Below are 23616 nucleotides of genomic sequence, written 5' to 3' on the forward strand. Positions count from 1 at the left end.
GGTGCCACAAGAGTGGGAGCAAGGAGACTGAGGACGGTCCTTGCGGTGGTAAAAATGCGTGCTCAGGTTGATATTAGGAAGATGTCCTCGACCACTTTCAAGCGATGTTGGATTTGGCTCTGACCTGCCTTTTCCTTTCTCGACTTCCCGCGATAAAGGATCAAAAGGGCTCGGTGAGGCGCTTTTAGCTTGCCTCGCTGCTCATGCGCCTTGTGCAGCGTGCAGATTTTTGAACCCCGAGACCTTCTCAAAGTCGACAAGTCTTACAGGCTGGATCGCCCACTATTGTTACTGCTTCTTGACACTGCTCTTACCCCACAGAATTCCCAATGCGGCATATAGGGATGGGGGGGCCAACTGAAGTCGTTGTCAGGATGGCCTCGTTCGTACAAAGCCCACGTCACCTACAAGCGTCAGGAATCCGGCCTGCAGAGCAAAAGCGGCGCGCATCGCCAGCACACCTCCGTCTCCTTCCGGTGACGCACACAGCTCGCAAAATAGAAGTTCCAGCGGCCTAGGTTTCGGGTGCCTTCTCCCCGTAGCTGGGAGCCCTGACGTCTGCGTTGGAGGCATACCAGGATGCACGGAAGTATGTTCAGGCAGCTGCTCCGAACCTCATTCCACGGCGTCTCGTTTCGTGAGATGTTTAGGAGTTTCAACTCCCAGGTTGGAGACCTCGTTTTCCGGCATCACCCAGGTGCTCGGCATGCGCCCATGGCATGACACGCACGACAGCGTCCGCACGACGGGCTGCGACGGCTTCGTGAACCAACCGTCATGGCATGGGTTCCTCACGGGTAGCTGCCATCCTGCAGCTCTGAAAATGAGTCATGCGAGGAGGATGGGCAGTTGTTGAAGGCTTCAAAGGGAGTAGACACACATAAGGCCTTCAGCTGAGGTCATGGCGAGGGCTAGGGGGGTCGGTCAATGTCGAAGACTCAGAGCGAATCTACTGTCGAGGTCAGCTCAGAGGAGAGCGAGCTCGTAGTGAGGCAACAGTGGTGAATCGACGAGAATGATCTCACGATGTCTTCCTGAAGTTGAGAGAGCCGCGTCTATTTGATTGATGAGGTCCAACCAAGCCACAATCTCCGCGTCTTCTAGAAGCAATTAGTCGCGTCCCTCAGGTCAAGTTCCTGTGGCGACAGCACACAGAGTCTTATCGATTGTCCAAAGTATAGGGGCATATTGCTCCGTATCCGGCAACCTCTGGGCACTGATTGGATGAGTGACGCGAACTTAAGCGGACATGAGATGAATGGGTCATTTTAGAGCATTCGGTCATTATGCATACGCTCGCATGACGCTGGACAAGATTTTGGTCTCTTTGATGTTGAAGGTGGATGTTTCGCTTCGCCGCCGTTCTGCCTGGCGAAGGTTGAGTCAAAGGGACGGGCCTCTGTCTCTGCTTTTTCCTGCGGCCCGCTTTTGGGATTCCTTTTATCTTCCGAGACGGAGGGCATGCTGCGAGTCGAGACAGGAGAAGAGCATGATATGTGTTTGGGATATGCCTCTTCCATTGACCTGGTACGACACGTTCAGACGGCGCCCGAGTGTCTTTGCGCAGGGCTGCCGCGACGCATCTCCCGCTGCTGAGCTGCAAGAATAGATATCTCCAACAATGACTGTACTGTACTGCACCACGCTGCACTGCACTGCGACACGCCGAGGGCAACTCCAGGCAGCTCTCCTGGCCGTCAGGCTGACTGCAATGGACGGTGAGTGGGCAGTGGTGGTGTGAATGGGCAACACCGCGCAATACTCCGGCAGAACATTTCAACACATTTCAGCACATTTAGATACATTTGGATGCCATTCGGCGACTGTTTTGCGAAACGCAAAAGCAATCGGGCGCAGCAAACCAACCAGAGCAGTGAATGCGCATGAGCAACAGCAGCAGCAGCAGCTGTGTTGGGCTTCTCCTGGGTTGCTCGCGGGTGTCAAGGGGGCGTCTGCCCTGGGGCGCTAGCCGAGAGCCTGGGAGAGAAAATTCGTTGAATCTTCACTCCGCCTCACTCCCTCCTCCATCAACCCTCTTCATTGTGAAGATTCATCCCCCATCCCGCCGACGGTCTCAGTGTACACCCACTCGAGCCGTTCGCCGATTTCACAGAGTTTTCTGTCGAAATCCCTGCCCAGAGGCACCTGTCGAGGCTCTTTCACCTTCCTCGTGAAAGTGTCGCTCTGACAGCCTGAGTCGCCCTTTTTTTAGGAGCGCCAGACTTTTCTTCCCTTCCTTTGCCCCCCATCCCGCGGGTACACTCCTTTGCACCCCGCAGTGTCCCCCAGAGTTGCGCTCTCGCGACCCCCTAATCACCGCGCGACAGTCTCGGATTTGACATTCGACGGCCGTCTTCGTCTTCCCGCGACAGCTCTCGTCCTCGAGGCCTTCGCACAACACCCCAAAAAGCACGAACCGCCTGCCAACCTTCCCCCCCGGTTTCTAATGAGTGCTTCCATCTCTAACGCGCAAAACCCGTCGAATTTGGCCGCCCAGAACGTCATCGCTGCGACTTCTTCCTCCCCAGGATCGTCGTCCAACGTGGCCGCTGGTTCGGCACAACCCACTGCCCGCAGCTCATACGCAAACGCGACCAAGAAGACCAGCTCTCCTCCGATCGCGTCCAGCGCAGCGCCGCCTGTGGCAGTGGGCGGGCCGCAGAGTGCACAGCATGGCAAGAGCACCTCCATTTCACCGATGAATGGCAAAAACCCCATCCAGCCCGCAGTTCCCTCAATGGCGCCCACCATTGTCAACAGCAGCAGCAGCGGCGGCGGCGGCATGAACGGCACGCCGACACAAGGCGACCACAGCCGCAAGTCGTCCATCCAGATCAGTGCAGCCGGCACCACGTACATGGCGAATGGCGGCCCGGTTGCGTCCACCACTCGCGCACCCTCGCGCCTGACTTTTGGCGCTATGGATACGAGTGGATCACCAGCACCATCGCACCCAGCGCCGCATCACCCCCAGGGTGCGAGTCTGAATCCGCAGATGCACAATCCGAGGGTTACGTCACCCGCTGCATCGCCCTCGCCTATCCCAACGCCAAACTTGAGCGGCGGCCGACCTGAAATGAACCTGCCTGGCCGTCCGATCGTGGTGTTTGGTGGAGGGAATGATGGTGGGGATTCAAATGTGAGCCGCATTATTTTTTTTTTTTTTCCGTGGTCGTGGACCGCCCAACTTTTATTTTGGAGAAAATTTATTTCTGACACTTAGCCTCCAGTCTCGCCCCATTTCCATGCCACCTCAACCGAACCCACTCCCACAAGCACAACACCTGCGACGGGAGTCCTCGCAGTCTGCACATAGCGATATGAGCAACCCGAATATGGGTATCAATCGGGGTTTCCAACCAAATGGTGGTCGTGGTCGTGGTGGCTTCACCCCCGGCTTCACTCCCCAGCTGGGCCCCAACTCACCACAGCCATACCAACGATCGCTCGCCAACCAGCCTCGAGGCCCGGCGAACATGGCACCGCCCTTCCCAGCTCAAACGCAGATGCACCCTAATTCCCCTTATCGCTCCAACCGGAGTCCTGCCATGGCTCCAGCGCAGGTACAACAGCAAGCCCAATTCGCAAACCCGCAAGGCATGGCGTACGGCTATCCCCATGCACCCTACCAACAGCCCGTTCGTATACCCTCTCATCTGTCTTTTTCTTCTTCTCGCGGCGAGGTTATTGAGCCGTCTTCAAAGCTCTCTAGCACCAACGGCGCGAACTCGTTGCCGAAATTTCGTATGCCAGCCGAGCAGTTTCATGTTTTTCTTTCGCCGTTTTCTCCAGATGTCTCTTCTGCGAATAGCAATTACAATCAGTATCTGACGGACATGAATTCTCAGAGCGTGTACGGTGTCCCTCCGCAGGGCCTAGACCCGTACGGCCAGTACTACGCGCCGCAGCAGTACGGTATGCCGCAAACCATGCACTATCCAGGAGCTGTTCCCGCAAGTCCTGGGCGCGGCCATAGCTTCCCCCAGCAAATGCAAGGCCATTATGGCTTGCCCAATGCCTACGCGCACGGCCCGCAGGCGCAGGGAATGTCCCGCAGCCCATCTAATGTCTCTGAGCGACCGCCATCAGCCGTTGCCCAGCCTTCAACACCAGCGATGACCAATGTGAACCATGTCTCGCACACGCACACTCCTAGTGCAAGCTCAGCTAGCCCAGCCCCCAGCTCTTCTAATTTCACCATTCCAGCAAAGAAGACCAGCAAGGCAATTGTTATCAAGAATGCGGACGGCGAGGTATTGGACTTCAACCCCAGGAAAACGGTCTCACCCGCACCAGTTGCACAAACCGCGCCGCCTGTCCAGCCGAGGTCCCCGGCAATTGTCTCGACACCTACTCCACCTCCACGAGCACCCAGCGCAGCGGACTCTTCCCATAGTCGAACCGAGAGTCTGGTCACCAAGTCCAGCAAAGAGAGGCGTGCGGACTTCGTGGAACAATTTCACCAGACTCTCAAAGCTGAGAAGGAGAAAGAGGAGGCCGAGAAGAAAGCCGCCCAAGAACAAGAAGCTAAAGCCAAGGCTGAAGCAGAAGCCAAAGCGAAGGAAGAAGAGGAAGCAAGGGAGAGGGAGGAGGCTGAAGCCAGGGCGGCAAAGGAGAAAGAAGACGCCGAGAGGGCTGCAAATGAGAAAGAGGCTGCCGAGAAGGCAAGGCAAGAAGAAGCAGAGAGGCTCAAGCAAGAGGAAGATGATCGTATGATCGCCGAAATGGAAGAAATTGAGCGCCAAGAAGAGGAGCGCGAGCGACTATACCTAGAGGAGAAAAAGAAGAAGGATGCGGAGAAGCAAGCTCGTCAGGCCGAAGAGACCAAGAAGGAGGAAGAGCGACTTCGTCAGCTGGAGAAGGAGGCTGACGAACGCGAAGCAGCTCGTGAAAGGGAGACTCCTGAACAGAAGGCAGAGAGAGAGAAACTTTTTGCGTCGTTGAAGAAGAACACCCAGTTCGGTCCTGGCGCCATGATGACTGCTAGCGTAAGCGGCTCTTCAACTCCAACTGCTGAGCCTGCTGCACCCGCTCTCTCGCAGCTTGCTCCTCCCAAGGTCACCAGCGCTGGCAAGCCGAAACCGGCCGCTCTCAAACTTGAGACTACCAAGCCCGTAGAACCCGCACAGCCTACCGCTGGTATGCAGGCCCTGAGATCTGCGCGCTTCTTACAGATCCGCAACGAAGCGGTCAACTACCCCGACGGCATTAAGTCGCCGAATCCTGCCCTCAACCAGAACAGCAAGAGCAAAGGTCGCCAGTATGATAAGGAATTCTTGTTGCAATTCCAGGAAGTTTTCAAGGAGAAGCCCTCCATTGATTGGGATCTGAAACTGAAGGAGACTGTTGGAGACTCGACAGATTCCGCACGACCCCAATCCGCACGCACGCCCTCCATGGGCATGGGCGCTCGACAACCTTCACGCCCTAGTGTCCCTGCTGGTGGAGCTATGGGTACGTTTGGACAATTCGGTGGCAGGACGCTTCCGCCTGGTACAACCTCTGCCGAACGCTTCCGTGAGTCTCAAAAAACCATGACCAATCCCCTTGCCCAATTCGTTGGTGGTGGCAACCGACCTGGCGGTTTCCCCATGGGAACTGCTCCTCCCATGGCCCGGACCAGCTCTTTCCAGAACATGGGTCAAGCTGGTCCCAATTCTCCGCGCAGCTCTAGTGGTAGGCCTAATCGTAGTGGTAGGGGACCGAGAGGCCCTGGCAGGAAAGAGGAGGAGCAAAACGCAAAGGCTATGCCCCTCACTGCTGGCCAAGAGCTCAAGCCCCTTGAACGATCTACTACTGGCTGGAAACCCCAAAGCGTTACTCAGCAACAACCACAACAGCTTGCCGGACACATGCCTCCCGATATGGTCCAGCGTAAGGTCAAGGCTGCTCTGAATAAGATGACCCCCGAGAAGTTCGACAAGATTGCGGATCAGATCCTTGAGATTGCCGGCCAATCAAAAGACGAAAATGACGGCAGGACTCTCCGCCAAGTCATTCAGCTCACTTTCGAGAAGGCTTGTGACGAGGCTCACTGGGCATCTATGTACGCCAAATTTTGCCATCGCATGCTTGCAACGATGAGTTCCGACATCAAGGACGAGAATGTTCGAGATAAGCACGGCGCACCCGTGGTCGGAGGAGCACTTTTCCGGAAGTACTTGCTCAACCGATGCCAAGAGGAGTTCGAACGCGGTTGGGAAGTGAATCTACCAGACAAGCCCGAAGGCCAGACCGACGAAGCGGCAATGCTCTCTGATGAATACTACATCGCCGCCGCTGCGAAACGAAAGGGACTCGGCTTGATTCAATTTATTGGTGAACTATACAAGCTTGGCATGTTAACACTCCGCATCATGCACGAATGTGTCCTTAAACTGCTCGACTTTGAGGGTACACCGGACGAGTCTGCTATCGAGAGTTTGGTTAAGTTGCTACGGACAGTGGGCGCTACGATGGAAGGTACCGACGCTGGACCCAAGATGATTGCCGTTTACTTTGAGCGGATTCAGAAGATCATGAACATGGAGACCCTTCCTAGTCGAATGCGCTTCATGCTTCTCGACACAATCGATATTCGGAAAGCGGGTTGGAAGTCAAAGGACGATGCGAAGGGCCCCAAGACGCTCACAGAGATTCATCAGGAGGCCGTAGCAGCTCAACAAGCTGCTGAAATGGAGAGGACACGTTCCAACCAACGTGGTGGCCCTCGTCCTCCGATTGGCCGCGGCGATGCTCGCTCATTCTCTGGCGCAATGATGCCTCCCCAGGATTACCCCCGTGATCGAGTCCAAATGGACGACCTTCGAAAACTGTCAAAGGGTGCATCTGGGCGTAACCTCAACAACCCCGGCCAGCTTGGTCCATCGATGCTCGGAAGCCGCAGCAGCAGTGGTCGTCGGGGTCTCGGTCCTGGTGGTGGACTCATTGGACGAGGTGACGAGTCTGGGGCTTCCTCCCGAACGGCCACGCCTCCGGTGCAGAAGGAGAAAGAGTCTACTACACACATGAATTCATTCAGGTAAGCCATTATCCTCCTTCGCACGAGGGCTTCAACTCACAATTCACAGTGCGCTTGCAACTCTTGAGACCGAAGGCACCGGCGAAGTCGGCTCTCCTCCATCAACAGCCTCGTCACCACCTGTGTCGAAGTCGGTTCTGGCTCGGTCGAAGTCACCAGCTGTCGAGGCTAAGGAAGCCGGCAAGCCTTCCGAGTGATTACCCTCTTAATACCTACATAATGGTCTTTCGAGCGTGTGGCAGTTCTCATACCCATACACACCACGCGCGGTAATCTAATCTCACTGTTGCATAGACGGGGCATTATCTGCGCGCATTGTATTGCATTTCGTGGGGTTTTCTCATTCATCCACATCATTCCGAAGGAGCAAAAGTTTTTCATCTCGTGTTGTTAGTCAACGGGGTACGAAAAGACTGGAGACTTGGGGGGCCGGGGGGTAACATTGCACTTTCTCGGCTTTTTCTCTCTCTTTTTTCGAATCCTTTCCACGTGCGTTATTTTTCTTTGAGGCAAATACACGGCGTTTCGGTATGGGATTGCTATCGGATACCGGGTCTCAATTTTGTCCACCTTTCCATTTCGCCACTTTTTCCATTCTCCGCGAATGGATCTGGCCTGCCCCCACCAACGTCCTTCCTGGACCGTCTTGGTGGCATATTTGGGCAATTCCTACTTTCCGATCCCTATCCTTTCTCTCAGCTTTTCTTCCCTTTCTGTACTCTGTGTTCCTATGACAGTGGAAGGAGGTTTAGGCCCTTGCGACCTGCAACCCCTCAACACTTTTTCTTCCTCAATTACCAATGTTTCTTTTACCCCTTTTTCTTTTCAGAGTGATGATGGTGGAAAACTTTTCCGATGCAACTTTGCTTCAACGTGGTTTGATAATGATGGCCTGGATGGAGAGAAGAGATTGTAGGGGGGGTGCAGTGCAGGAATTGGGATGATGGAGATATGTGGACTCTTTCTGCAGATAGATCTTTGTGTGTATAGTTTTGTTTTAATTTAGAAACACGGTGGTAACTTCATCTCTCGCGTCTGTCTTACTATACTGGAATATGTACCTGGTAATGTCGTATTAACCACAGAAACTTGTAAGGCGGACTGTCCTACATGTTTCATGTTGCCGGCGGATGAAGACCATAAATGGGGTCCATATTAACAAACCTTCTTCAATATCTACTCAAATCTTGAAAGTTTTGTAAGAGGAAGAAGCAAAATTGCCAAATAACCCGAGATCGGCAAGATCGCGTATGTAATTCTGCATACGATCCTGCACGGCGTTGAGCATCTCACTTGCCTGATTGGGCAGCAGCATAGATGTGGCAAATGCACAATACACACCTTCCCTGTAAATGATGGTATGGCTGGCGGGATCTTGCGTCTGGATTCGTTGTGGGTGTGAATGTGGACGGAGGTTTTTGGAGGGGGAATGGGTATGTGGAGAGTGGGTGAGGCAATACGTCATGGGGGATTTCCGCATCAGGGGGTGTATATATATTACTTTGACTCCAACGGCTTCGTGGGGGCTTGCAACTACATCTAAGATTTTCGAGACTCTAGATCTAGAAACACAACACAACCCAGTAATATTATTTCAACGTGTCCATAATGTCTGACCAGAACGCGAATGAACAGAAGAAGGGTGCGTTGACTTCTCCTCCGCGGGCGTCTGTCAGCCTCGTCGAGATCCTTCCCAATCCAATAGAGACGTGAATACCAATTAACATTCGTTCCCGACAGGCTTCTTCGGCACCGCAGCTGGCGGCTTAGGTATTTATCCTTCTCGTCCTGACTCCATCATTTTCCACCCACCTCCTCTAACAATACACATGCGGCGCGCATCCTGGTCAACCATTCAACCATTCACACTCCCTCTCTCTTCCAACCTTTAAACCGGTAGTTACTCTAACAGAATAAAGGCAACACACTCGGCTCCGCAACCGACACCCTAGGCAAAGGCGTCGGTGGTGTAACAAACACCCTCGGTAATACCGTATCCGGGGTTGGCAAGGGGGTTGGCGATACGGTGTCTGGCGTGACGGGAGGTTTGGGAGATACGACTAAAGGTATGGTAGTCATTCTTTCTTCAGCTTATGACATGAACGCAGCGGGGGGGATTTGCTGATGATATGTTTCTTGTAGCCGCTGGAAACATGGTTACTGATACCACGAAGAAAGGTGGAGAGACTGTGGGTATTAAGAAGCAGGAGCCGGGTGCACCGCAGCAATAGATAATTGGGGGGCGTAGATGGATGTTGCGTAAGGATGCAGCGGAATTTAATTCATTCCCCTGGTGGGTGTGGGTGGTGGAAGGTTGGAGGAAAGGTAAATTGATCTTCGACCTTGGGGAATACTGTTTTCGCATCCTAATTTGGCTCTAATGAACTAAATCGAAATCTCAAGTCCCTGCGTCCCTGTGTTATCATGAGATCTTGTAATCGGTTCTGCTGTGAATGTGCATATGCTTTGTGTAACGCTCGCTCCCTTTTGTTCGTATCACAGATACGACACATCTCTCAACCAAGATCTCTATCAGTTCTATCTGTCGTGTACCCGTATCTATCGTATCGATCCCATAGATCTAAGATCTATCTAACATATCCACGCCAATGTATGTTGTACGCCTGTATGACTATGACTGCCTCGGTGGTACGAACCCCAGACGAAAACGAAGGACCGATAACGCCACTTCCCCCAACAAGGATGGCCCGCATGACCCCCTAACTCGTATCTTGCGTGTATAACTGACCCAGCCTGCATCCCTCCATCCTTCGGTCAAGTCGATCCCTCTTTACCACCCAAACTTCTCAACTTGGACTTTAATGCTTTCTCCCTCACCCACTAACCTTGCGCACGAATTCCTCACATCTCGAACTAGCCCGTTGGGGCCCGATACGACTACCCCCGTTCTCCTATCAGTCCAGCCTTGAAGAATGTCTCGGACGTCTGGACGCCCTGCCTCACTCGTCGGAGGCGGAAGAAGCATCTCCAGTCCCCAGGATCGAAGCTCCTGCATCTTATCCTCTGGTACCCAAGTTCGGTGAGAGGGCGAATGTATTATCCAAAGGAGCTTGACATTTCTGCTGCCGCCAGTTTCCAGACTCCGCCCACGCTCGATGTCTGCAGGCGAAGCGCTGGGATTAAGTAGGGCCCATAGAAGTGGATACGCAACTGCGATACCGGATCCTCCTGCTACTATGATCGCGGTGTTACTGGTTGATAATATGTCGAAGGCGTGAGACGAGCCATAAGGTCCGTCTAGGCGGACTCGGGTCTTGGGTTGGAGGCGTGCGTGGGAGAGGAGGGTAGATGTGAATCCGGATTGGGGACGGATGAGGAGGGAGAACCATGCGTGTGCTGATTCGGAGTCGGAGTCGGATGGTGGTTTTCCCTGGTCTGTGGTCGGGGCAGCGGAGAATATGGTGAATGGGTGGGCTTGGAGGATGTGTTTGTGTGAGAGAGAGGGGATGGTGAGGAAGATGTGGTCATTTGGCCACCAGCCTTGTTTCATGGACTTGGGAAGTAGAGGGGAGGCCGAGGCCGAAATGTCCCAGTTAGAGGACAAGAGTATCGTTTCATTATCGCCCAGAATCGTAAGAGTCGCGGGATGCGAAGAAGTCTTCAGCCATAGGCGGAAGAGAAGCCGGTCGATGAGGAATATGGCCATGGGGATGCCAACGTAAGGCCGCGAAGTATGATGATGGAACCACAGCAACGACAGACCCGCAAGTTGAAGGAAGACATGTAGAGCGAGGAAGATTTCATAGCAGCGCTGCCGGAAACTGCCCAGAGATGTGAAGTATAGTACTTCGTACGCGACAAAAGCACCAATTCCGAGGCCAACAAGGCGATTTAGCAGAAACCTGACCAACGAGAATCCAAGATGTCTAAGCAGTCCATACCATACCCCCAGCATGCCAAGGAAGTGCAGTAAAGCCTCCAGGCATATGAGCTCGCCAAGCCGGCGGTGGAAGATATTCAGACTTTCGTATGAGTATCCAGTTAAGAATTGGATTGGTTGGTTCTTCGCAGCTAGGAGATATAGGAGAGGTAAATTCGCGACGAAGATGATTCCACAGCGGTCGGCGAAGACGAAGAGGTATTTTGGATCGAGTGGCATGCGGTAGAGGTTGAAGTAGATGTTTAGGGCAATAAAGGAGAGGATGAGAAACGATACCGAATTCGGTGGTAGGGTCTTGTTGATAACAGGAATTTTGGGTGGTTGGTATTGCATCCAGCATTTAAGAGATCCAATCTTCTGCCTAGGTCTGCGTCTTGGAAGAAGGGGAACGGTTTCTTCTCCGGCTGTGTTTGACTTCTTCTTAGCATCCAGAGGCGTCGCAGTGCCTGAAATCGTACTACTTGACGAGGACCACGCTTCATCCCCCACCTCGCGGACCCCAAACGCCTTTTCAACCCGCCTCTTTCTCTTCACCCAAAGTGCCTTTTCTCCCCAATGCCACACCGTAAATGCCACCAAAACTCCCACAAGCACAGCATTATAGCTCCACATCAACCTCCTGGAAAACAACACAGCCTCCACCAACTTTCTGAACTTAGGATCTTTACCTGGATCATCAAGGTCAATATCATCGGCCGCAGACAATCCGCTCGATGAAGCCACGACATCGTCTAAGAAGGGGTACGAAGATAATGCAGTTGCTGAGAGGGAAAATTTGAGGACGTCTCGTGCCCAGGAAAGCGGTATTCCCTCCATTGTGGGAAGATGGGTTGAAGATGGGACTCGGTGACGCGGGGATAAGATCGATAAGATCGAAGCGAGTGTGCTGGGATAAGCATGGCTTGGGGTGTTGCGATCACGCTTTACTACGTTTGGCGAGGATTCGAGGAGGCAAACCAAGTAACTTGTCGATTGAGTCTGGAAGAATTCGGGTCGTTTGGCCTGCCACAGCATGTTCGGACCCTCTTAGGATCTCTAGTAAGCGCGGGTTTAATCAAATCCGTTCTACTAGAATCAATGTGCATATCAGTGGGATGCATATTCTAGTCCTAAATTACCCTTTTCAATTTCAAATTAAATGTGAAAATATGGTATGCGCATCTTCTTGAGTCGTCTCATGAATATAGAGAAGCTAACCAATACTTCATTGATCCACCACCGTCGTTGATACAGCTTGAGATCTTCCATGGTGAGCATGGAGAAGAGCAAAAGGATGAAGAATAGACAACTACGCTTTTCTGATGAGAAATGCTGAGAAAATTGTGTTGCCCCTTTTGCAAGTTATAGGCGGCAAGAATATTAGAAAGTTGAGGGTTCAAACTCGATTACAAGCATCGCACAGAGTTATTACGCAGGATAATCATATTCTACCTTGTACAGGGTCATACGCCATTCCATTCATCCTATCCCAACCTCGTTCCCTAGTGCAAAGCCACGCCAACAAAAAGGAGAAGATGTGGTGCGGTTGAAATGAAGCGCAAAGGGACCTATGCTTTACAAGTGATAATGTCAAGGTTTGAGCGGAAGTGAAATGATCGGGTGCCGTGTCCCTTGCGCAGAATGGTCTTCTTCGTGCGACATCCGGTCCGTGACGAAGGGTACAGTGTGGGTCAACGAGCGTTTATTTCGCGGCGCCAGGGTACCGCGTCTTTCCGACGGTAAAGGGGACATATCGATACTTGATCATATGCTGGATTTGTCGTCGCACTGCTTCTCGTTAGTCCACATTCTCTCTACTCTCTTATTCCATCTCCACTGGCGCACTTACTCGTGAGCCCAAAAAGAATCAGCCAATAAACCACAAGCACTGGCCAGAATACCGGCAAATTGAACACCTCAAACCAACTGCACAAAAATCCGACGGCAATCGCCTTGGTAGTGCTATACCAGAACTTGAACTCTGGCAGCCGACGTACAAAAGGGCGGAACTCGTCTTCTTCCTTTGTAGGGAGCCCGCCCGCGTGGCCGTCTTCCATGCCTTCATCCTGTTCGATAGAGGGGTCGAATTTGGGCGATATGAAGGCGAGGAAGAGATTTAGTAGGTAGATGCCGAGCGAGTATGCGACTGCACCGTGTTACGTTAGCTAAGGAAGCAATGAGGGTAGCTGGAGTTCGCACCGATGTACCACCCCTGCGCGAAGAATATGCGCAAAGCGAAGCTGAGGAAAAGAACAGCAGTGCCTATCCACCGGTATGAAGTAAAGGGAGTGGATTTATCGAGGTAGGCTTGGTATATCTGTCATTTGCGGTCAGCGTGATTTCATCGAGATGCAGGATAGGGGTAGAGGCTGCGAAGGTGACTGGGAGGGCGCAACACACCCGTCCATATTTCGTAGTCTGCGCTGTCACAGCGGCGAAAGGGGTATCCGGCTCCGGGGCGTCCATTCTGGTATGCGCGGATATATATTGAATGGCCGGGGATGTTTCTAGCAAGGTGAAATACGCAGGCGCACACCGGGATGGACGGAAAGAAGTGAAGATGAAGATGTAGAGTGAATTTGTTTCTCGCTGCGTGTCTTGAGGCTGTGGTCGCTTTTAGAAATCTTGGAGGCCCGTGCCAAGGGGAAATCGCGCCAAGCTCCACTAGTCCCATTCAGACCTAGTACGGCCATCGGGAGTGCTTTGTCGTCATTTACCGAGGTCTACCGACGCTACCCTCCTGCACTTCTGGACTGTGGATGGAGCTGGACATTCAATTTGCTTTCGACGTCTCTTGAGTAGGGAGTCGCTCAACACAATTGCATTCACAATTACATTCACAATTACATTCACAATGCAGTCTTTTCGAGCTTCAACGCGAGCGGCCTCCCAATTCCGAGCCACAAGCTTTCCAAAGCTTTTCCGGACATATGCAGAGGGGAAGATCTACGACTATTTGCTCGTCTCGACTCCGAAGCCGGGTGTTGGTTTGGGTATGGGATGCTTTTATCCTTGAGCTAGACGCCCGTTATAGTAATATTCTAATCAACAGCGTCCAGTCCAACTGAACCGCCCCAAGGCCCTCAATGCCCTCTCCACCCCGCTCATCCTTGAACTCAACACCGCCCTCCGCGCCTTCCAGGCCGACCAATCCATCGGCGCCATCGTCCTCACAGGTTCCAACAAAGCTTTCGCTGCAGGAGCCGATATCAAGGAAATGAAGGACCTCACCTTCTCTGACGCTTATGGCAAAGATTTCATAGAAACTTGGTCTGACTTAGTCACTTTCCTCAAGAAACCCCTCATTACAGCTGTCAACGGATATGCGTTAGGTGGTGGGTGTGAGCTTGCTATGATGGGAGATATCATGTACTGCGGCCCCAATGCCGTGTTTGGACAGCCTGAGATCAGGTTGGGGGTGATTCCCGGTGCCGGCGGGAGTCAGAGGCTAACCAAGGCCATCGGCAAGTCTCGCGCTATGGAAGCTATCCTCACCGGGGACAATATCTCGGCGAAACAAGCTGACGAATGGGGGCTTGTTGCTAAGGTGTTTGAGACTCCTGAAGAGTGTACGGACGGTGCTATAGCCACCGCTGCGAAGATTGCGGGATTCAGTCACATTGCAGTCAAGGCGGCAAAGGAAGTTGTGAACAAGAGCCAGGATCTAGGTATTAGGGAAGGTGTTGAGTTCGAGAGGAGGGTGTTCCATGGACTATTTGGGTCTAAGGATCAGAAGATTGGCATGGGAGCTTTCGCCGCCAAGCAGAAGCCGGAGTGGAGTAACGAGTAGGTTGTTGAGCCACATTGAGGGCAAAAAAGAAAGGCGAAGCTTTACGCTTTTTACAAAAAATATACTTTTGAATAAGTGCAGATATATAGGCCACTGGCTTTAAGGCACGTGGATGATCCTCGAGACACTGCTAGCGGAATGGCAGTCGCTCAACCGGTTGGAAGATGCTTCATCACTGCGTCTTGCCCGAAATGAAGCATCTTGTGCTTAGAGATCCAGTCGTCACGGTTGACTGCTTGCTTTAGCTTGTCGTACCTCAACCAAGGGCTGCGGAAGACTTACTGTATCCACCGCATATTCTCCGTTTCCCGGTGAACGCTGAGCGACCATGGAGAACCCTCCAATTATCGAAGACAACTAATCTCCCTGGCGTTAGTTGACACCAATACTCGTTCTCGTTCTTCTTTAGCAGGTCATTCCATTTCCTTGCTGCATCGTACCATTCTTCGACTTGGTCAACTGGCAGTGCAACCCCAGCCCTGTCGCTCGAATTCCAGCGAATTTGAAGCAAAATTCCAGTTTCAGGATCATGTTGGAAAACTGGGAACCCGCGGTATGGCTGGATACTTATGCCCTCGTTGCCGCTAGCATGGGAGTGCACATTTACAGTACTTAGTATGTGGTACGCTTCACGGTCAAGATGGTTGAGGTCTTTCGCAACTTTGAAGCCATCGACAAGGAGGGAGGTACCGCCTTCGCCGCCGGAGTGCTCGAGAAGATGGAAGGCCTGCAGACCTGCAGGGTCGGAGAAATAGGTCGTATCTGTATGAGCCTCGAGGTAGATATTGGTGTACGCCGTGTCCTTGGAGGCTAGGTCGGCTGTGAAATCATAGAAGCCACCATAGTGCGTAGGCCGGATAAATGCTATGCGCTCTAGGGCCTTTTCAGTTGCTTCGGGGGATACAGGGAGTTGGTCAATATAGCAGAACCCGAATGTGCGCTGCACAGAGTTAGGAAAAGTTTTGGGTATAAGGGATTGATTTGGTGGGACTTGAATAGTCTCAACACCGCTTACAATTTTATCAAGCACATCTTTCACGCCGTCTTTATCATGAAAGTTATCATAACTAACGATGGGTGGGCGCTGTGCTATGGATTCGTCCCACAATTTAATGCTAGGCGGATCCTATGTTAGTTCTTCATCTGAGCGTGATATTTGGAGTATAAACGTACTTCACTAAGTCTTGACGAACCTTGGCTCTTTGGAGGTAGGACATGTGGCTGCTTGAGAGGAAATCGGCGGTATAGTGGCTTTCATGGCCGTCGCTCCCTGGTGTGGTTTAGAAGGTTCGTCGGTAGTTTATGGAAGCACTGGAGACTGACATTTGACTCTGACACCTTCAGGGTCTATCTCAGAGGACCGTATCGTTATGTCGCGAGGAATCTAACCGTATATTTAGGTGCAATAGGTTAAGCAACGATGAGAGAGATTATACCTGGAAGGTATCGAGCAGACGTTGCTTGGTGGCTTTGTGCATGCAACTGCTACATTGGCAATTGTCCCTTCAATTGATGAGCGATGGAACACGTGACATGTACGAACGAGAATCTTGCCTCACCTTAGCCAGATATTTGGGCTATCAAAATGTTAGCTTAGAAGACTAGACAATGTCTCAAGTTAAGTAGCTCACATCACAACGTCACTACCTGAGCGAACCTTGATCATGTTCTCTTCGACCTTGAAGGGGTATGTGGTGAGGCTTGGGGCCGTTTCTTGGATAGTCTACCTGCCATCAGCCTAAATGTATATTTGTGGATCTGTGAAGGTGCTTCAGTGCTCACAAAAGGGCCTTTGCTATGACCAAGTGTGGTCTGGTAAAACTGCGTCATTTCATGGTTTAACTTGCGAAGCTCGATTGCGAGAGCCTTTGACTTCTTCAAAAGCTCTTCAGATAACCCGCTTGGCACTTGTGCCTCGGCTTCAGCGGAGGACGAAATGAATCGGCTTGACCTTGGCGTCCAGAGAGCCTTTCGAACGTTAATCGCAAAAGAACTTGCAAAGAATCAAATCTGACATGCCAGGCTTAACGATCCTTTGGATGTCCGAGTAAACGTGGACTTGGGCGTATGGTAAGTTCTGCGAGAGAATTAGTCGGAGCTTAACTTCTGCAATAGTGAGGTACGTGCCTATTGATGAATGCTCGCGAGAGAGCTCTTGATGTAGCCATTGCTGCTCAGATATCAAGCATTCAAGGCCCTTGAAAGAAATAATAAAAGAAGAAATAAAATAGAGTTGTAAACGAAAGAACTACAAAGTGAGAGATTTATGGTTGTCTAATGGCATGATGTGGGAGGGGGGAAGGAGGTGGTTGCCGGGATCGGGACGACTGACAGGGGAGTTCTCGCTTTAGCGGAATCGGACCGCACATCGCAAAAGAGTCGAGAAGGGCATCAGAGGTCAACACAACAACATCTGATGACTAATTTCCTGCGCATTTGCTAGCGAATAAAAAAACTGAGACAGGATTTGGCAAAAAATCAGAAAGGACGACACCAGAGGGACTCGAACCCTCAATCTTTGCCACCGGAAAGCAACGCCTTACCATTAGGCCATGGTGCCTTGAAATAAGATTTGAGGAATTCATTAATATATATACACTATTTAATGCTGAAGGACATCAAAAACAATCTTGCCCGGCGGATTTCCATATTCACAAGCTTTGGAACGCCGCCGGACGTCCGGGGTTTGGGTCAATAATTCGGACTTTCTCATTTCAGAGCAAAGCCGCACTTTTCACCAACCTGTGCACTTTGGTATTGCGCGCTTCGCAGTTTCCGACGTTGATCCCTTTGCTGTGCATCTCCTCACTGACAGGGTTAAAATAAAGCTCTTAGTTGTTTGGAAGGTGAAGCTGAGATTCACTGCTTCCTTCTACCACTGAATTTCCAACTGCTGAAGATGATCAAGCGCATGTCGAGAGCGGTGAATGAAGTTGATTGGGCCGGCGGTCCAGCGCCAAGCCCGACCACGCTAAGTAATCGCGGAAGCTTCACGGTCGTAATCCTAAGCTGCCTTGGACAGCTTCCCCCGTCAACACGGGCACCCTCACCCAAACCGGCTGCAACACTCTCCTAAACTGGTAGCACCCCACCTCCCTCTCCCCCAAATCAACCATATTTGCACCCTCCTATCTCCCAATCCCAGCCTCCTCAGAATACCTCCACCGCAATGTCAACACTTGAAGACCTCGATGATCTCGAGCGTGAGCAGAAGGAAGATAAGAAGGATGAGAAGAAAAAGAGTGGCGATGGCGATGGGAAAGACGGCAAGAAGTCCGACGGAGATGCGGAAATGAAAGACGCAGAGCCTGAGGAGGATGAGGAGGAGGAGGAGGTCCTCGACGAGGAGATTCTTAATCTGAGCACGCGAGACATCAGCGCACGGCGGCGGCTGCTTGAGAATGACATGCGGATCATGAAGAGCGAGTTCCAGCGGTTAACGCACGAGAAAGCATCCATGAACGAGAAAATCAAGGACAACATGGACAAGATCGAGAACAACAGGTAGTCTTTCCCACCCAACGACCCTCTTTCAGAGGATTCGACTGTTCTTTCATTTATTCGTATACTAAATTCGTTAAAACAGGCAACTCCCATATCTCGTTGGCAACGTCGTCGAGATACTAGATCTTGATGTGACGGCGGAGGCGGTTGAAGAAGGAGCAAATATTGACCTTGACGCCACCAGGGTCGGCAAATCCGCCGTCATCAAAACCTCGACGCGACAGACCATCTTCCTCCCTCTCATTGGTCTCGTAGATCACGAGAAACTCAAGCCGGGCGACCTCATCGGAGTAAACAAGGACTCCTACCTTGTTCTCGACACACTGCCAGCCGAGTATGACAGCAGAGTCAAGGCTATGGAGGTCGACGAGAAGCCTACGGAGAAGTACACAGATGTTGGTGGCTTGGACAAACAGATTGAAGAGCTTGTAGAAGCTGTGGTATGGCCTATGAAGGAGGCTGAGCGCTTCAAAAAGATTGGCATCAAGGCCCCGAAAGGTATGCCACTCCCGGTGTTCCCACGCTCTATGCGGCGCTGCTGACTATAGTTGAAGGTGCTTTGATGTACGGCCCTCCTGGTACAGGTAAAACACTTCTTGCCCGAGCGTGTGCAGCCCAAACCGACGCTACTTTCCTCAAACTCGCTGGTCCTCAGCTCGTTCAGATGTTTATCGGAGACGGTGCAAAACTTGTGCGAGACTGTTTCGCCCTAGCTAAGGAGAAGGCACCATCGATTATCTTCATCGACGAGCTGGATGCCGTTGGCACCAAGCGTTTCGATTCTGAGAAGTCTGGTGACAGAGAAGTACAGCGAACCATGTTGGAACTGCTCAATCAACTCGATGGGTTTGCTTCCGATGACCGTGTCAAGGTTCTTGCTGCCACAAATCGCGTTGATGTTCTAGATCCTGCTCTGCTTCGATCAGGTCGTCTGGACAGGAAGATCGAGTTCCCACTACCAAACGAAGAGGCCCGAGCACAGATCCTTCGGATTCACTCGAGGAAAATGACCGTTGATGATGGAGTGAACTGGCCGGAGTTGGCACGTAGTACTGACGAGTTTGGCGGGGCACAACTGAAAGCTGTGTGTGTCGAGGCAGGAATGATTGCTCTCCGGTTAGGCCAGCAGAAAATCAGTCACGAGCACTACGTCGATGCCATTGCAGAAGTTCAGGTACAATTCCCTCCTCATTTTTCATGCACTTATGCTTACACCTATCTAGGCCAAGAAGAAAGATACAGTCAATTTCTACGCGTAGTGGAGTCGTCATGGCAGGCTTTGGTTGCATCCATGCGCTGCTTACCGCTGCGCTGTACTCATAATCAATAGACAGTAGCAAACATGGATGAACGGAGATATATGTGGTGTCACGCTCTTGGTACTAACATTTGTGGATTCCTAGCAGGTCATCACAGGTCTCGACGTTCACTGACGTGTTCCGTTCCGATACTCCGGAATTTATCGCCGGCCTCTGCATCTCGTTCTCCACTACCAACACGCTGATTGTAATTTTAGGAGAGGATGCAGGTCACTGTCCGCAGCTTATCTGAACGGCCCTCAACACATGTCCCTGCATTGGTGTTGGGCTAAACGTGCACGCCTTTGAGTCGAGGCGTTTGATTGGTCGAGAACGAACACATGAAGAACTCGACTTGGCAAGCCAACCACCTCAACACCACCCTCTTCAAGCACGAGTATCTAAATTTTGTCTTGATAGGCTCAAACGCAAACATCTTCTCCCAAAGCCTCCAAGAAATCTAGAGAATTCCTTATTTCCTTTGCTGCCCTGCATAGCCGCTGATAGCGGCTTCAAAGCTCGCCTAGATCTCGACCACAGAGCATGCCCCCCATTTCGCCTTTAGACGAGGCTAACATGTTCTGATCATATGGTTCCGGATCTGCCCAGCATGTGTGTAGTTCTATTGGCTGACAGACCTCAAACGCCTCATCGTCGAGCACCGTGAATATGTTGGTTGTTTAGCATCATGTGGACCAGCACCGTCACCTCCCGACATCGGATTGCCGTTTTCGAGTCTACAAGATTTAAGGCCACGCGATTCCCGCCTAGCTCTTGCTTTATCTGTTTCCTTCGTCTTCTCCATCTTCTGCTGGCTTTCTTTCAACAACACAGATATGCTGGGCCTTTCAACGGCCCTTCTCCGGGACCCGTTCCATTTGGTTCTAGTGGCGTTGTGCGTCGTTGGTATTTTCCTAGCAACTATATTTGTCCTTGCGTTCAAGCCGAAAGGCAAGTCTTCAGGGGAACAAAATACTTTCCAAGCCTACTTGAAGTTTTTCTATGCCTGCTTTGTCAAGCCACATACCGGCGATGGCACAGGCAATCAGCAAGACGCTTTAGTCCGTTTTCAAATCAATGATAGATATGACTGAGCTGACATTTAGTAGGAAAGCTTCTACAAAGCGCAAGCGGACGTCTATGATGCTACACGTAAAAGGCTTCTTAAGGGTCGGGAAGATATGTTGGGAGTAGTCGCGGCGCAGCTCAAGCATCGCGCCGACGCTGGGCTGATTTCTCAAAGACCTGTTTGGGTAGATGTGAGTACAAGACGGGACGAGATATAAAGCAAGTCAACACTAACGGCTCTAGATTGGTGGCGGAACTGGCCACAAGTGCGTGCGTCACAACCAACGAGTAACCTCTAGCTAATGACCACAGTGTTGAGCAAATGGGAGAATTTCTTCCCGTACAGGATTTCTTCCGGGCAGTTTGTATGCCATGATAGCTCTTGTTTTGTTTCTCTATTTTAATAACTTTTAGATATCGTTGATCTTTCCCCAAGCCTGTGCGAAATGGCAAAGGAGCGCTTTCAACGCCTGGGCTGGACAAACGTCAAAGTCATCTGCCAAGATGCCCGGGCATTCCGTCTCCACGAGCATGAACATGAAGCACACGAACGCAAAGAACGTATTCTCCAGGGTCAGCCTGTCCGCGACCTCGACGAAAATGCCGATGCTGGCGGCGCCGAGCTGGTCACTATGAGCTATGCGCTTTCTATGATTCCCGAGTTCTACCCGGTTATTGACTCTATTGCGTCTCTGCTGTCTCCGAATGGTGTTGTAGGAGTCTGTGATTTCTACGTGCAGAATCAGGTTGATTACCAAACTCGCAATTATACAGGCGGTGTTATTGATCGCCATTGTGTGTGGGTCTCGAGAGTGTTCTGGCGCACGTGGTTTGAAATTGATAGGGTGAACCTCGAGGCTGCGCGAAGAGTAAGGAAGGAACTGCAGGCCTGCCGCCTCTTTTTGCTGACCCACCCAGGACTATCTCGAGTATCGCTTCGGTACAGTCCTCAGCATTAACGCCCGGAATACTTTTTTCGGTGTTAAACTGCCTTACTACATTTGGATAGGATGTTCAAAAGATAACGGTGCATCGACCGCAAAGCTCGCTGAAATCGATGCTGCTGCGACTGAGTCTCCTTACCTCTCTGCTCTGGACTTACAGACAGGTCCTACGCCTGCGGATGTTGAGATTCGATCGAAGGCATACGAGTCTGCTATCGTCAACCTGCAGTCTAGCCTCCCTCTTCCAGCGACGTGGTTAGTAGATTTCCGGGATAAACCCAAAGCCGGCTGATTGATGATAACAGGTACCAAAACCACCACTGGAGAATCCACTACGACGAAACTCTCGAGAAGCACAAACGCTTCAACAACTGCTACATCTACGCCTTTACATGGGAAGACGACCGCGCCGATGCACGGCTTCTCAAAGTACAGGCCGACGATGTCATTCTTGCTATCACTAGTGCTGGGGACAACATCTTATCCTTCGCTCTTGACAACCCTCGACGAATTCATGCTGTAGATCTCAAGTATGCTTGACCCTTCGTCCACTTCAAAGGTTCGCACTAACACCGACGTTAGTCCCAGTCAAAACCACCTCCTGGAACTCAAAGTCGCCGCATTCACTGCTCTAGGTTACTCTGATGTCTGGAAGCTCTTCGGCGAAGGTCGCCACACCGACTTTCGCTCTATCCTCATTAACAAACTCAGTCCACACATGTCTAGTCTCGCGTTCCAGTACTGGCTGCAGAACGGACCCTCGGCGTTTGAAAAGCAAGGCCTGTACTACTCTGGCGGATCAGGTAACGCCATCCAACTCGTCGGCTGGCTATTCTGTGTGCTCGGCCTATCCAAAGAAGTCAAGAAACTGTGTGCTGCACAGACACTCGCCGAACAGCGAGAGATCTGGAGACGCAGTATCAAGAACGTCCTCCACAGCCGAATCCTCACATGGACGATTATCGGAAACGAGAAGTGGCTGTGGAAAGCCCTCGGCGTGCCGCCGGCCCAACGCAATATGATCGAAGCCGACTATCTTCGAAACGACGAGCCCGGTGCATCTGCGTCGGGCCCAAGCAGCTCCAGCTCTCGCGGAGGCCACGCGGTGTACGAATATGTACTTAACACCTTCGAGCCAGTCGTCAACTCTACCTTGCTTTCGACTTCAAACCACTACTATCTACTCACGCTCCTGGGGCACTACACACCGACTTCGCACCCCACCTACCTCTCACCCAAATCCCACATCAAGCTTTCCAAACCCTCCGCATTCAACGGCCTGCGTATCCATACAGATGAAATCAGCGAAGTTATCGCGCGCATGCGTCCGGGGACATTGACGATCGTCGTCGTCATGGACTCTATGGACTGGTTTCCGCCAGAGGGGAAGCAAGCAATTAAACAGATCCGCGCGCTGAATCGCGCGTTGAAGATGAAGGGACGTGTGATGTTAAGGAGTGCAGGACTGAGGCCGTGGTATGTGGAGACGTTTGAGGCGTGTGGGTTTGAGGCTAAGAGGGTTGCGGTGAGAGTTCCGGGGAGTTGTATTGATCGGTAAGTGCCCTGAGATTGTGTTGCGTGTCAGATAACATAGGGTTTGGGAGAGATTTTCAAATGCTAACTGATGAGTTGCAGGGTTAATATGTACGCGAGTACATGGATCTGTACGAAGGAGACGAGCATCGAGCAAGAAGACGTAAAACTGCATTTTCGAAAAAGCTCTATGGTGGAGTTGAAGATTTAGTTGAGTTGTTGAGAACCTGGTGGGATCACACTGGTCCCTTCGCTCTTATTCGAGCGACATGAGGTAGGTAGAAGTACGCGTCTTTTTTTTTCTTTTTTTTTCGCATAATTAGGCCGTATTATTATGTTCGGTAGTCTGGTAGGATTTGCATGCTGGGTGGGTGCGTGGGTGGGTGTTTGTTTGAACCGTTGCGTTGCACAGATACCTTTTACTCATTTTGAGTGCGAGCAATAGTTATGCGAGTTAGAGGATGCTGTGAATGTATGCAAGTTAGATAGGCTTGGCACTTCCCAGATTACTCTATCTCATCAATGAGAGAAGTAGTCTGGCTATGTTGTTTAAGCACACGAATTCAAGAATTTAAGAT

General features: G+C 51.5%; 9 protein-coding genes and 1 non-coding gene across 10 annotated transcripts; 6 read left to right on the forward strand and 4 right to left on the reverse strand.

The window, feature by feature from the left end:
* Positions 1-1752: 1752 nt before the first annotated feature.
* BDR25DRAFT_129149 (uncharacterized protein) lies at positions 1753-2310 on the forward strand. The gene has a single exon (XM_033683808.1). The coding sequence runs from the start codon at positions 1878-1880 to the stop codon at positions 2172-2174; it is 297 nt and encodes a 98-aa protein (XP_033549985.1). The 5' UTR covers positions 1753-1877; the 3' UTR covers positions 2175-2310.
* BDR25DRAFT_129155 (uncharacterized protein) lies at positions 2311-7422 on the forward strand. Its single transcript, XM_033683809.1, has 3 exons — positions 2311-3139; positions 3231-7021; positions 7071-7422. The coding sequence occupies exons 1-3, from the start codon at positions 2447-2449 to the stop codon at positions 7216-7218; spliced, it is 4632 nt and encodes a 1543-aa protein (XP_033549986.1). The 5' UTR covers positions 2311-2446; the 3' UTR covers positions 7219-7422.
* A 1139-nt stretch (positions 7423-8561) lies between these two features.
* Positions 8562-9329, forward strand: BDR25DRAFT_302143 (uncharacterized protein). Its single transcript, XM_033689732.1, has 4 exons — positions 8562-8663; positions 8762-8791; positions 8941-9087; positions 9164-9329. The coding sequence occupies exons 1-4, from the start codon at positions 8630-8632 to the stop codon at positions 9250-9252; spliced, it is 300 nt and encodes a 99-aa protein (XP_033549987.1). The 5' UTR covers positions 8562-8629; the 3' UTR covers positions 9253-9329.
* Positions 9330-9510: 181 nt separating this feature from the next.
* Positions 9511-11738, reverse strand: BDR25DRAFT_282434 (ferric reductase transmembrane component; the record flags this gene model as incomplete). The annotated part of the gene is made up of 1 exon (XM_033687970.1): positions 9511-11738. The coding sequence occupies one exon, from the start codon at positions 11736-11738 to the stop codon at positions 9813-9815; it is 1926 nt and encodes a 641-aa protein (XP_033549988.1). The 3' UTR covers positions 9511-9812.
* A 404-nt stretch (positions 11739-12142) lies between these two features.
* BDR25DRAFT_282436 (rer1 protein-like protein) lies at positions 12143-13501 on the reverse strand. The gene is made up of 4 exons (XM_033687971.1): positions 13302-13501; positions 13101-13218; positions 12751-13047; positions 12143-12689 (listed from the first exon to the last, which is right to left on the reverse strand). The coding sequence occupies exons 1-4, from the start codon at positions 13365-13367 to the stop codon at positions 12604-12606; spliced, it is 567 nt and encodes a 188-aa protein (XP_033549989.1). The 5' UTR covers positions 13368-13501; the 3' UTR covers positions 12143-12603.
* Positions 13502-13648: 147 nt separating this feature from the next.
* BDR25DRAFT_257353 (ClpP/crotonase) lies at positions 13649-14805 on the forward strand. The gene is made up of 2 exons (XM_033686474.1): positions 13649-13894; positions 13961-14805. The coding sequence occupies exons 1-2, from the start codon at positions 13756-13758 to the stop codon at positions 14689-14691; spliced, it is 870 nt and encodes a 289-aa protein (XP_033549990.1). The 5' UTR covers positions 13649-13755; the 3' UTR covers positions 14692-14805.
* BDR25DRAFT_129168 (Trimethyllysine dioxygenase) lies at positions 14766-16685 on the reverse strand. Its single transcript, XM_033683810.1, has 9 exons — positions 16474-16685; positions 16323-16414; positions 16251-16268; positions 16128-16194; positions 16015-16075; positions 15865-15961; positions 15707-15806; positions 14974-15631; positions 14766-14923 (listed from the first exon to the last, which is right to left on the reverse strand). The coding sequence occupies exons 1-9, from the start codon at positions 16519-16521 to the stop codon at positions 14841-14843; spliced, it is 1224 nt and encodes a 407-aa protein (XP_033549991.1). The 5' UTR covers positions 16522-16685; the 3' UTR covers positions 14766-14840.
* A 494-nt stretch (positions 16686-17179) lies between these two features.
* Positions 17180-17251, reverse strand: BDR25DRAFT_t20. The gene has a single exon. It is a non-coding gene; the product is annotated as a tRNA-Arg (tRNA).
* Positions 17252-17710: 459 nt separating this feature from the next.
* BDR25DRAFT_332814 (26S protease regulatory subunit 6A) lies at positions 17711-19540 on the forward strand. Its single transcript, XM_033692785.1, has 4 exons — positions 17711-18195; positions 18278-18693; positions 18750-19369; positions 19419-19540. The coding sequence occupies exons 1-4, from the start codon at positions 17861-17863 to the stop codon at positions 19452-19454; spliced, it is 1407 nt and encodes a 468-aa protein (XP_033549992.1). The 5' UTR covers positions 17711-17860; the 3' UTR covers positions 19455-19540.
* A 789-nt stretch (positions 19541-20329) lies between these two features.
* BDR25DRAFT_282447 (betaine lipid synthase) lies at positions 20330-23249 on the forward strand (the record flags this gene model as incomplete). Its single annotated transcript, XM_033687972.1, has 9 exons — positions 20330-20554; positions 20603-20752; positions 20805-20822; positions 20869-20926; positions 20976-21430; positions 21480-21760; positions 21811-22035; positions 22088-23059; positions 23141-23249. 9 exons carry the CDS (start codon positions 20330-20332, stop codon positions 23247-23249), a joined length of 2493 nt encoding a protein of 830 aa, XP_033549993.1.
* Positions 23250-23616: the final 367 nt, after the last annotated feature.

Source organism: Lindgomyces ingoldianus (assembly GCF_010093535.1).
Source record: "Lindgomyces ingoldianus strain ATCC 200398 unplaced genomic scaffold BDR25scaffold_9, whole genome shotgun sequence".
NCBI classification, from domain to species: Eukaryota; Fungi; Ascomycota; class Dothideomycetes; order Pleosporales; family Lindgomycetaceae; genus Lindgomyces; species Lindgomyces ingoldianus.